The sequence below is a fragment of the Chroicocephalus ridibundus genome, chromosome 3 (genome assembly GCF_963924245.1).
Source record: "Chroicocephalus ridibundus chromosome 3, bChrRid1.1, whole genome shotgun sequence".
NCBI classification, from domain to species: domain Eukaryota; kingdom Metazoa; phylum Chordata; class Aves; order Charadriiformes; family Laridae; genus Chroicocephalus; species Chroicocephalus ridibundus.
In genome coordinates, this window is record NC_086286.1 from 12,560,029 (window position 1) to 12,572,033 (window position 12,005).

General features: G+C 52.5%; 1 protein-coding gene across 1 annotated transcript; it reads right to left on the reverse strand.

Annotated features, from left to right (window-relative positions):
* Positions 1 to 5,974: 5,974 nt before the first annotated feature.
* Positions 5,975 to 8,545, reverse strand: LOC134512580 (cystatin-like). Its single transcript, XM_063328032.1, has 3 exons — positions 8,257 to 8,545; positions 7,516 to 7,629; positions 5,975 to 6,388 (listed from the first exon to the last, which is right to left on the reverse strand). The coding sequence occupies exons 1-3, from the start codon at positions 8,488 to 8,490 to the stop codon at positions 6,311 to 6,313; spliced, it is 426 nt and encodes a 141-aa protein (XP_063184102.1). The 5' UTR covers positions 8,491 to 8,545; the 3' UTR covers positions 5,975 to 6,310.
* Between the last annotated feature and the right edge of the window lie 3,460 nt (positions 8,546 to 12,005).

A 12,005-nucleotide genomic window follows, 5' to 3' on the forward strand; every position in this document is an offset into this window, starting at 1 on the left:
CTTCCTCATCAGCATGGGTGGCTTCATCCAGCTCAGCTGGCCACCAACAAGCTAACGCCAGGCTCACTAGCCACAAAAACCTCCTGATGCTCTTGCATGGGCAAAAATCACTGTACTTTTGGCCTTTAGTACACAGAGGGCAGCAACTTCCCTGGGCAGCTGCTTGGGAAGGGTCCTGGCACAGCTCATCTTGCACCAGGACTACAACAGTGATGGAGCAAACAGCGGGTGAAGAGAGATGCTCACCGGCCCCGCAGCCGCCGCAGCTGCCACGTGATGGAGGGGGGCATTTCATTTTCCTCTCTGCCACGTAGCAATCCGCAGCCTGGCAGCACTCGTCACTGCGGCAATTCGCTCAGGAGACGACGGAGGGGTGAAGGTGTTCAGCGAGAAGTGCGCCATGCTTCCCTCATCGCTAGCGAGGGCAGGACGTCCCTGCGTGGGAAACCTTTGAGGGTGACAGCACTGACCTCACCTCCCACCCCACAGTTGAGGCTGGGCGATGCTTCTGGGAACGAGGAGGATTCAGGCTTCACTGATGTTCGTGCCACGGGTTTTAAGCTGCTCTTAGCCCCTTCTGGCACTTGGAGATGGTAACTTTTCCCCTCCGTGGCCACGTAAGAAGGGAAGAAAACCACTGCTCACCTGTACAGGTGGGAGGACCTAACGTGGGACAAGGGAGAGGGGGATGCTTACTGTAAACATCACTGCTTCACCTGAAACCACTCTTTTCTCGCTAACTTTTCTATTCAAGATATAAAATCAATTCCCTGGCTAGGCCTGAGCCCCAGGTCCTTCTCCGGCTGGGGGGAGCGCCCTTTGTGGTCCCTGTGCTCCACGGGACGACGGAGAGGATCCTGCTGGGTTTGGCTTGTCTCTGGGAGCACCTCGCAGCTGACTACATGCACACGTTCACTTCAGAAGAGTCCCTTAGGGAGAAAGCTTCACTTTTCAGCACTCGTATTGGTTCCTATCTGCTCACGTGATTATTTTTTTTAACTGTTATCGTGTTTACACACCTAGATTTTCCTTTAATCGTATGTTGATTTTTCTTCCCCTGTCATTCTCCAGGTTAAGGGGGGAGGACGAGGTGATGTTGCCACACAGTGTCCCCTGCAGACGGTTGCTGTGAACAGCCAGGACGCCTGTTGGCAAGGCGAGTGGCAAGAGCCACCTCCAGCACTACCCGCCTGCAGACCTGGGCCAGGAGGTAAGTACCGGGAGGAGATGCCTTCGCTTGTTGATGATGGCCTCACCCCAGCTAGAGCCAGCTAGAGGGGTGGATGTGGCATGACACAAGGTATGACGTTTCTCAGCTGCTGGGGAAGAGGGGACAGTGCCTGCCAGCAAAGCACGGTACAACGAGGGCATCCTGAGTCATCAGTGGTTTTTCTCCAGCTGGAAGCGGAGAAAGGTTTCCCCATCATCAGTCCTACACACGCCCATACCCACACCCACCTCCGGCAAGGTCAGAAGTAGCACCCACCACACACCAACAAAAACTTATGCACCAGATTATCATGGAGACGGGCGGCTCAGCTTCTCCTTTTCTTCCCCGTTGCAAAATCCTACAGTAGGACCCTACCAGCTCACCGAGGTTGAGCAATGCCATGCCGATGACACGGGAGAGAGGCTTTAGCAAGTGTCACCCCGAGCCCTGGGTCCTACCCCAGGGTCCATCACCACACTGAGCCATGCCCCGTGACAGAGAGTGACAGCAGGGAGAGGTTTGCGGGGGATTTCCACTATGGAGCCTGCAGGTTGGCTGCTCTTCTCAATCAAGGCAGGGGGAGCACCAAGGGTCCTCCTCACCTCACCTTGACAAGCCTGGGACGATGCTGCCTGGAGAGAACCAGGAACCGGCCCTCCCACCTTCTCACCAGCAGGCCACCACCAAAACTGGGTGACAAGACTTGTGGAGGGGCCCAGCATCATCAGCAGTGACCAACCTAGGACACTTTCCTGCTCGACCCTGTGGAAATGATCCCCAGATCACCACTGCGTCCTGTGAGGAAAGGGATCTGAAGCCTTACCTCTCTGGTGTTGTTATCAGGAGATAAAGCACCAAGATTCAAAATAGGGATATGGGTTTGATCAGTAAATTTGATTTCACTGCAGTGATTCTAAGGCATTGCATGTTAACGATGAATACAAACAACCTAGCATCTTGGAACACCCACGAAGAAGTCTCCATGCCTTAGGCTAAGCAATACCGTACAACCACAGCAAATGCACATTGGCAACAGCACTGGGTGACCCAGCCCAAGGGCTGCAGGGTGACCTGGATCCTCACGTGATCGTTTGCTTTCATAATTGCAGGAAATTGCAATTTAGGCTGTGTGCAGAGGGAAGTGTCCATACCTGACGGGAGTGTTGATAGCTTCAAGGATCTCAGAAAAGACCCTGCAGGGTCACGTCCCAGGGAGCACCACGAGGAGGGGCTGAGCCAGGAGCCAAGGGGGCCCCAGCACTGGCCGTGCCCTCACCAACAGGGCACAGTCCCAGGGGGTCTCAGGATGGATGGCAGAGCTGGGGGTCGGACAGGGTCCATCAAGAGCCCCAGACACAGCGAGGGGATGAACCGGGACCAGGGTTCCGCCAGGAAGTCCGGCCTGGAGCAGGAGATGGGATAGGAGACAAGGCTACAAGGCTGGTCCAAGGTCCATGCAGTAGGCAGGGCTGGAGATAAGGACATATGTAATGCGGCTCAGACAGGGACAGGGGACACAGGCTTAAGCTTAAATGAGGTCCTAGGCCATGGGCAGAGGAGGTGTGTGGGTGAGGGTCACAGGTAAGGTGAAAAAAGCCAAAGGCAACCTGTACCCCATTTCTGAACACTGTTTGGGCTCTTCAGTTCTCATGGTAAAGCCGCTTTTTATCACAGACTCTCACACACATAAGATGCCCTTCAAAAAAGCCAGGTGGGCTGAATGCTGCCAGCCTGGTCAGGTGGGATCAATACTTCTGCTTGTTCACGCTAATGAGGACACAGCGCCGTTGTCTTCCACTGAGCATGCCATAGTTGTGGCACACCGGTAATGCCCACAGGCTCCAAAAACATCACGACTTTCACAGCTCTGTGTCTCAGCTGTGCTTTGCAGAGCTGGGAGCTACAAGTCACAGAATCACAGAATGGTTCGGGTTGGAAGGGACCTTAAAGATCATCTAGTTCCAAGCCCATGTGTTCCAGTCCACATGTGTACGGGTCTGCAGGTGCGGGCACTGCTAAGGAGAGCTACGCTTCTCAGCCGGTTGCTCCTAAATCTCTCCCTGAGTCCCAGAGCCAGGAAAAAGCTTTGGGTTCATGAGCTGTATCAGCAGCAAAGCTCTGACCCCCCCCCCCCATAAGTTTAAGGAAGCATGACCCCAGAATTGATCCGTCGAAGGTGTAACAAGAGATAATGTGAAATAGGCACTTCCCTGGTGGCTCCTTCACGTCTGCCACCAACAGTTGAAAAAGTCAGGCAGCGAATGCAGCTAAAAGTGAGGGCTCAGCATTCAGCTGAGCGAGCTACCGCCAGCCAGCCCAAACAGGAAGACCTGCCAAGCGAAATGCTCTTGGCAGGGGAACTTCCACTAATGCTCTCCGCCTGTTGCAAACGCAAAGCAACGCAGCCCACAGTGGAAGGTGCTTAAATTAGGTCAGCCTTTTTTGGCATTTGCTCCAAGTGCAGAGCACGTAGGGACAATCACCAAGGCCAACACTCAGCAGCTTGTGAGGATGGGGTAATCTGTGCCGCTCAGTCGTGGCCTTACTCATTGGCATTTCAACATGAAAACGCAATACCTTTGAATTCAGGAGCTCGTGACACCCAAACTCTCATTTTCTCTGCCACGGCCACTCTCTCACATTTAGTAGCCGCTGGCTAATAAATACAGCCCAAGTGGTGAAAATCCCTGGTTATCCTCATTTCTTGCCTAGTTTCCTTACTAAGGAGACCAGTACAATCAGCCATCCAGGCCTCAAACCAAGATGATAAAAGGGAAACATGGGCAAACCCACCAAAAACATGATGGAGCCCCATCACCACTGCCTAGTGCTTGTATACATGGGCTGGAAAATGAGGAATCAGCATGTACAAAAGAAGGGAGTAGTTAGAAAAAAGGCCAAACGAGAGCACCTGAGAGGCTTGGCACCAGGACTTCCCGGGTCAGCAGGGTGACTGACCCGACGACACGGCAGACGGACACCCACACAGTCACTGACCTGGCTGGGAAGAGAAACAGGCCATCTTCACACACGGCACTCAGAGGGAATGGGGCAATGACTGTGGGGAAGCAGGGGAAATAATTCCTATCGGATCTGAGCACATCCTGGATGGACATCCTTGTTGTCAGGCAACCAGCTCATCCCCCTGACAATGTGAACTGAGATCTGGCCTTGCGCTCACCACAAACTCATCAAGCCCCGGCAACGATGGGAAGGGCATTTCCCTTGGGAGAAAGAGCAACCCACAGAAGCTGCACTCCTAGGGAGCTCTATTTCCCGTTAGAAGCTGGTTTGCTGGTTATTCTCTTGCTTTGCTCTCCTTTGTTAGATCCGAGCCCCTCCACGCCCAAAGATGTGGTTGTGTTAGCTCTCGTTGAGACACCATATTTTAGGCAAAGAGTAACAGCATCCTTACACTTCTCATCTCAGCTGCTTTCTCCAGCCATTCAATCACTTCTGCAGCTCCTCTCTGCACTCCTCCCACCTTCCTTCCAAAACAGGGCCACCGGACCTAGAGACAGGACTCCTGGGCTCCGGGATTAATACAGGCCATGACAGAACACTGGCCTCACTTTATCCCCAGGTGAAACTTACCCCAAGAGAAATCTGTTTACTTCTAAACACAGATAAGCAAAGACACGAGATAAAGAAATGCACTATTAGGACTATGAAAAACTGGAAGCATCCCCATCGTTCACCTCGGCACCTTCACCCGCTCCCAAGACTCCTTCTCTTGACCTGGCACCTTCCCCCACCACCTGAAATTTCTTTCAATGGGATCTTCCTTCCAGTCTTACCGCAGGGTTTGTGGACAAGACCCATTTGCCATAAAACAACACTGGCTGATAACGATGTTTCTTTCTTACCATTCATGCACTTAACACCAATTACTAACTTTCCGGCTGTTTTTGCACTAGGCTGTCCTCAGGCTAAGGTTACGGGTATCAGGGTCCTGTGCTTTCCAATGCAGGCACAGTATCCCCAGTTTCCCTGCAATACAAATTCATCAGAGTTTAATAGGAAACATCTCAGCCAGTCCTCTTAAGAGCTCTCAGGTGCCGAACCTCTCTGCCTGATGACTTGAAGGTTACTTGCCCAGATCAGACATCAGTCAAACTCCCACCAGCTAACACGCAGCCAGAATACAGCTCAGTCTCCTGGCCCAGACGGGCTTGTCACTGATCCACTCCAGGCATTTCTGTGCCCATCTTCGCTTGTGAACAGGAGCTGTGATGGGTCAGGCACACGTGCTGAAGGTGTTCCTCCAGCTCCACTGGTTCAGGTTCTAAATGCAGCAAGCTATGCTACCGCTTGGATTGGAAGGAAAGCCCTGGGGTTCAACAGGGTCACCTGCAAGACCAGGTGCCATAGGAAGCAAGGGTTCCTAAACAGCTCAAAGGCAGTGCAGGAAGACACAGGAGCAGTTCATTTTCACAGCACAGCTGCATGGACACACACACAGCCCAGCCACACAACAGCTGGGACCTGAAATCACCACCTTAGTAGAAGCTTTGGCTAATCCTCCCAAGATGAAGGGCTGCACACCACAGTCTTTTTCAAAAGCAGATTGTTTCTTCAGTCAAAACAACCAAGGACTTCCATCCCTTATTCAAGGCCAGGGAGGCAGCATTTATCTCCCCTGTGATCAGGGCCCCACATTCCTTCTCATCCCATTCTTTAGGCATGATAGACTAGGTCATAAACAAAAGCAAACCCTCCCTCCAAGACAGCACACATTCAAAGAAAAGCCACACATCACAGCAATTATTAATTAAGTTTTCATGTTTACATTAGTCACTTAACAGGGAAACCAAGTGTTGTTTTTTTTTTAAATCAGCATTCTGATGTTGGAGTTACTTTATTGGGAAAGCTGTAGGAAGACCAAAACAGCTGCTCTAAAATGCAGTTACAAAGAATAAAGTTGAGATCACACTGTACTTTAGAGGAAAGTTACATAGTTTAACTTGCATAGCACAAGCATACCTAAGTATTTGAGTTAACAGGCATTGATAAAGCCCATCTCAATTTGTGTTATTGCTTTTTTTTTTTCTTTTAAATCTGAGCAACTGGTTGCTGGTCTCCGCTGGAACCAAGGTAGGCTTACTGGCAGTTACTCTCCAGTAGTTTGATTTGGTTTAGCCAAGGAACAGTGTACACTACGAAGTTGCAAATGGTGTGCTAAGGAGAGAAAGAAAAAAGCAGTTATCAGATTAAGAGCACAGAACAGTGTCGTTGACCATTGTTCTACACTGATTTACTACCCCACATGATCCAGAACATATGCCACTTCTGTGGCACTCTAGATTTGCACTCCCCTGACACAGACTCTAGAACACCACCCTTGTTAGTACCTGCTTGAGATGAATCATTTCTCCTAAACACCAAGAGAGAAGCTGAGCAGTCAGCACTTCTGAAGATCTGGTTACCTTCTTTAGCCAGTCACACAGAGGAAAGTTTTCAGCACAGGTAATACTCCGATATAAGCTCTCAGGCACAGGTGAGCACACCTGCACAGCTAATCCGTATGTACACATGTTAAACCACTGCCGCTGTCGTAATGGTACACACAAGCTTCTAGCTGGGTGCTTAATGGATCGCTTGTGTGCAGTTACACTTCTCATACATGCAGGCAGAAAGGGCGTGTACACAGAGAAGTTAAGCCAATCACTACAATTAATACAAGTAATGAAGTACTACAGAAGAACTAGACTCAGGCCAGATCAAGGCAGATGTATTTAGTGCTCTCACCTGAAAAGCTAAAGTACTCCTTTCAGAGCATTGCTATTAGACAAGACTCCCACGTGACAGCTTGGTGGACACAGAGAACAGGAGTAATCTGCCTCCTGTGATCAGTGCTTAGCCCAAAGCACTTGTCACAGTAATCCAAGTCCCCCAGGAAAGTGTGTCAAGTCAAGCATGTTTACATCACCACAGGACAGGAGGAGTGAGAGTATGGGGACACTGGACTGAGAGCCAGGAGACCTGTAGGCCTGGAGGAGTTTCCTTCACATATCCTTGTGATACAGATCATGAACACCTTCTTAAGAGGACTGAGGCACAGTCCTCCATGCACTACAGCCTCAGATCCCCACTTGCAGAACAGGCTAAGAGGCCCTGCCTTCTCTGTCACCATCATCTGGCAAGACAAGTTCCACAAGGGCAGCATCTTGTTAAGCTTAAAGGCATGAGGTCTCTGATCTTGGCTGGGGCAGACAGGAGACACCGCCCATACCTCTCTGTACTAAGGCAGCCAGAGGGAAGGGGTTGGAAACCCAGGGGCCAGCACACTGTGCTCTGGATCCTACCTTAGCCATCTGCGGTGCATCATGGAAAGCACAGCTCTGGAGATCATTTGCTGGCTTGGGGCAAGTTGTCCGGCCAACCTCAACTTCTATTGTGTACTTGATTCCAGCCACAATCTGCAACAAAACAAGGGGGCAGAAGCAGCTTTATTTGCAGCACATACAGAAGGGCTCTCTGGTGAGAGAAGCCTAGCAGAAAGGCAGACAGTTTTCTGGTTACACGATGGAAAACAGACTCCAAAAGTACAGAGAGGATCGCATGTGGCGACCTCCACAGAAGAGGCACTTGGCACCCTTCCAAAAACAGGAAACCCAATCCAAGTAAACAAGTCTCACAGGGCAGCTGCCTTAGTCAGTAAACAGAGACATGTGTTAACCCATCAGCAACATGAGGAAGTTACTAGCTTCTTCAGCAACACACAGCACCCACGGGCACTCAGCCTGGTAGGACCCAAGCTATAAATAAAAAAAAAAAAAGGACCCTTATTCACCTTCTGTAGGGGGGAAAAAAAGAAAAAAAAAAAGGACAACAAAACCAGCTTTAACAACCCCTCAAGCCTCAGGCCTGCTCCTTCTTCATGGAAACCCCACAGGCCCCGTTCTCAGCCGCTCCCCGGAGGGTGCCAGGGCCGGCACTAACCCCACCACCACACACCCCCCCCGGCCCGTGACACCCCCCCCCCGTCGGCCGCCGCCGTTTCCAAGCCCGTCCCGGCGAGGGGCCGTGCCGCCCCGGGCACCCACCTGCCTCTTGGCGCTGATGATCCGCACCACCCGGCTGGAGTACATGTCGTTGCTGGCCCTGTTGTACTCCGCCATGGCGAACTCCAAGGCCCGCTGCAGGCCCTCGTCGTTGTTGGCATCGTCGATGGTCACCGGGGCCCCCACGAGCCGCGGGCGGTCCTGGGCGCCCACCACGGCGCCGACGAGCAGCAGGGCAGCGGCCAGCAGCATCAAGCAACCCTTCTCTCCCGCCATGGCTGCGCACTCTACCACCACCCCACGGCGGCCGCCGCCATTTTAAGGCCGGCGGAGCGGGGCGGGGCGGGGCGGGCGGCGGCCTCGGCCCAAAACACACCGCCCCGGCCCGCCCGCTCCCTCCCTCCGGCCCGCCGCCCCGCGTCCCGCTATGGGTGGGCGGTGTCAGCTGCTCGTCCGCAGACAGGGCTTTGCACCCTCAGGCTTTCTGGGGAGCAGCCCGAGTGCCGGGCTCATGGCTGCCTCATGGTTGCCTGGCACAAGGCTTCCCGGTGAGGGGACTCGGGGTGCCCCGGGACAGGCTTTAGGGCCGGGCAAGGTGCCTGACCAGAAGCTCCCCTCTGAAGTCCCGCCTGGTGCTGCTTTCTCTTCAAAGGCCAGCGCTGTGAGGGGGAGAGGGTTTTGGTAACCCCTGAAACCTCTCTGCCCTGGGGGAAAAAGGCCTGTGCCTCAGAGCCATCTTTGCTTGTGGAAACACACCCCGTGTCCCCTGTCCTGTCCCTCGGGGAGGGGACGGGAGGTAGGTGAGGACATGGCACCGCCGTTAACGCTGCCCACGGCCCTCCGCGGGGCTACAAGTGGAGGAGGATGTTTTCCTGCACAGGTCTGGGAAGTTGGAGACTTTTTCCAGGCTCTGCCTCCTCCTGGGTTATTCTAGCACTTATTTCCCTCTGCTGCAGAGGGGAAAATAAAAACCACAGAGCATTTTAAGCTACAAATGTGGCTCCCTGCACAAAACACCACATGTCATTTCCTACATCTGCGTCCGCAGCGTTGGTGTTGCCTCATCTACACTAATTGCTCTGACGACGGTCAGCGGGACGTCTGTGGCGGAGGGGGCTTCCCAGACACATCCCTTCACTTCCTGCCACCTCTCCTAACCACGAGCCTCTCTGCCCCCATCCCGTCAGGAATTCTAAGTTTGGAAAGACAGGACCTCACAGAGCACGAGGGAGCCAGCTCAAGTGAGACTTCAGGGCCCCATGGAGCTGTTAGATGAAGAGAAGGCGACGTTTTGTGCCTGAATATCGGCAGCAGGCCTCGTCATGGGAAGGAAAGGGCGCTTGGAAAGGCCGCCCACAGGCTAGCGATATCCAGCATGAGAGTTATCACGGGGAAAATCCCCGCGCTTGGCATCAAGCTCTGCAACTAATCCAACAGTGACGGGGCACTGGGGTAGTTTTTACAGCTAGAGAAAAGCATGAGCACCACCGAAAGCACCAGAGAGGGGACGGAGACGTGGGTACTGGGAGGTGAGCCAGAGCTGCTAGCGGCTGCGGGAGCCTGTCTCCATTTGTCTTTTCCCTAATTGGCCTTGGATGCAGGCTGGAGCAGTTTAAAACTCAAGGTTAGAGCTCGCCAAGTGCCTTCAGAGGCGAAGGCTGTGTTTTGCATTGTCAGTGACTGCTGCTGACAGCCGGCACTGGCCTGAATCAGTCACTGCACCTCCAACGTACCCACCAGGTCTCTTCCCACCGCCCTGTGCTGACCCTGCCAGCTCAGGCCTTCACCAAGCAGTGCCCCAGCTCCCAGCCACTGGAGATGGTCACCAGCCCCACACGGCACATGCAGGGATCTGTGCCTCACACTACCGCCCAAGGGAAGCCCTGCAAGAGGGAACACCGGTGCCTTTGGGATTCGGGGAGCTTTCACCTTGCAGGCAAGCAAGCAAGCAAAGTCTTAGAGCTGCTTGGGTCACCTCATTGGAATTAAGGTATCCAGTGTGGCTTAAACTCACACCGGCAGGCAGCAAGTCAGCTCTCGGTACAGTCCTGGTGATCTTGTGGTTATTTTTGCAAGTGGACATTGTGAGAGGTACAGGATGACACAGCTGCATTCCCTCTCGCCTCTGCTCCCGACACCACAGCACGCCCATTCGGCCAGCCCTGTTCTGCCTCCAGCCCTCACCCAGGGTTTCAGCTTCTTCTCACATGCCAGACTGTCACTGGCACAATGAACAACTGATGCCACAAAGCCACTCCAGCAGAAAAGACTGAGGAAGCAGAGGAGCCTTGATTCAGTAATGTGAGGGGTGGTGACACCTTTTGCAGGAGAAGGTTCATCCTCCCCTTTAGGCAGATCATCTTCTCCAAGACAGGGACCATCTTGCCCCCAGAGAGGTGACAGTCTGGAAACAGATGTGGGAACCTGGGTTTCTTCCCTCCCTGGGAAGTGCCCTATGTACTGGCTCCTCACAGGTGGGGTATTGTCTCTGGAGTTCCAACCGAAAGTTTCATCCTCATCAAACCACTGCCTACAGCTGCCCCAAGCTGCAGCTGAGGCAAAGGAACATTTTCCAAAGAATGATTCCCAACCCCTTCCCACACGCTGCAGACAGGTTTTCCAGAAACACTCCCTGCCCTCCTGCCCACACCACCAACTTTTGAACCTACAGGCAAAGTTTGCATTCAGTTTGAGAGAGGGGGAGAGGTCTCAAAGACTGCAGTTTGCTGGCTACAAGCACCGCATGTCAGGAGACAGCCATCCCATTGCCGGTAGCAGCAGCAGTACCTGGCCTGCCACACCCTGCTTTTTCCCCAAAAAAAAAGTGCACTGGGCACTTTGACGTTCTATCACTGTGATACTTAAGGTCATTGATGGTCCCCACTTCGAGTTTCTCCCCAGATACAAGTCAAGCCAAGCAAAGGAGTCTGCTGGATTTGCAGCTCAGAAGTCAGCTTGGCCCCTTTGTGCCAAGTATCTTAGCCAGGTGCTAGAGGTCCTGAGTGCCCATGATCCTCGAGCATCAATATAAAAATTCCCTCTTCTCTCCCCTGGTCCTTCTGGATTCCTGCTCCCTCCCACAGAAAACAGAGACATATCTGGAGACCTGGTGGATGCCTGACAGCTTTTTTAACTGTCTGAAAGGAGTTGCGTGTTGGTCAATGTCATGTTGTCCTCTCCCGTGGTCATCAACACTTCACTCAGTTGCACACATATAACTGCAGAAAGCAGAGCTGGTCTGTGCCCAGCAGTGTCAGACCCTGGAGTTTTTTTGGTGCCAGGATTTCTCTTTGTCTTTCCTAACAGATGGACCAATATTTATTCTGCAAAAGGGTGGCTGACAGAGTCCCTCTTTGACACAGTTCATGCCTCACTTCGCTGTGCAGATCAGCTGCCAAAGAGAACTTGCCCTTTGGAATTCCTGGTTCTCCAGCTTGGGCAGTGCCAGATGGACCCTGCAGACCCACAATGAAAACAGAAGCAAGCTGCATTTGTTGACTATGCCAGTCCAACCCTCACAAAATCAGGACTTGAACCAAAGCAATTTTGAGAAAAAAAAAGGCTTGTCAAAAAAATGATGCTCTACAACTGATGAATAAAGGGGACCTGGTTCATGGAATCAAACTGCATTTTGTCATTTTGTTTCTGAAGGGCACAACCATTTTACTCTGTGGGGCACTTTTTTAAAATATAAATAAAACAGAAATTCTCAAATAGCCAGATGACCAAAGGAGCCAGTAATTTAAGGGATATACCAAGCAGCAGGAGTAACATTACAGAAGTTTGTGATA

Bases quoted from the DNA above. Each gene is read 5' to 3' on its own strand.
- LOC134512580 (XM_063328032.1), bottom strand. From the start codon at position 8,490: ATGGCGGGAGAGAAGGGTTGCTTGATGCTGCTGGCCGCTGCCCTGCTG. The intron at 7,630-8,256 runs GTGGGTGCCCGG...GTTTTGTTGCAG, and splicing joins TCATCAGCGCCAAGAGGCAG to ATTGTGGCTGGAATCAAGTA. The intron at 6,389-7,515 runs GTAGGATCCAGA...TTCTCTCCTTAG, and splicing joins ATGCACCGCAGATGGCTAAG to CACACCATTTGCAACTTCGT.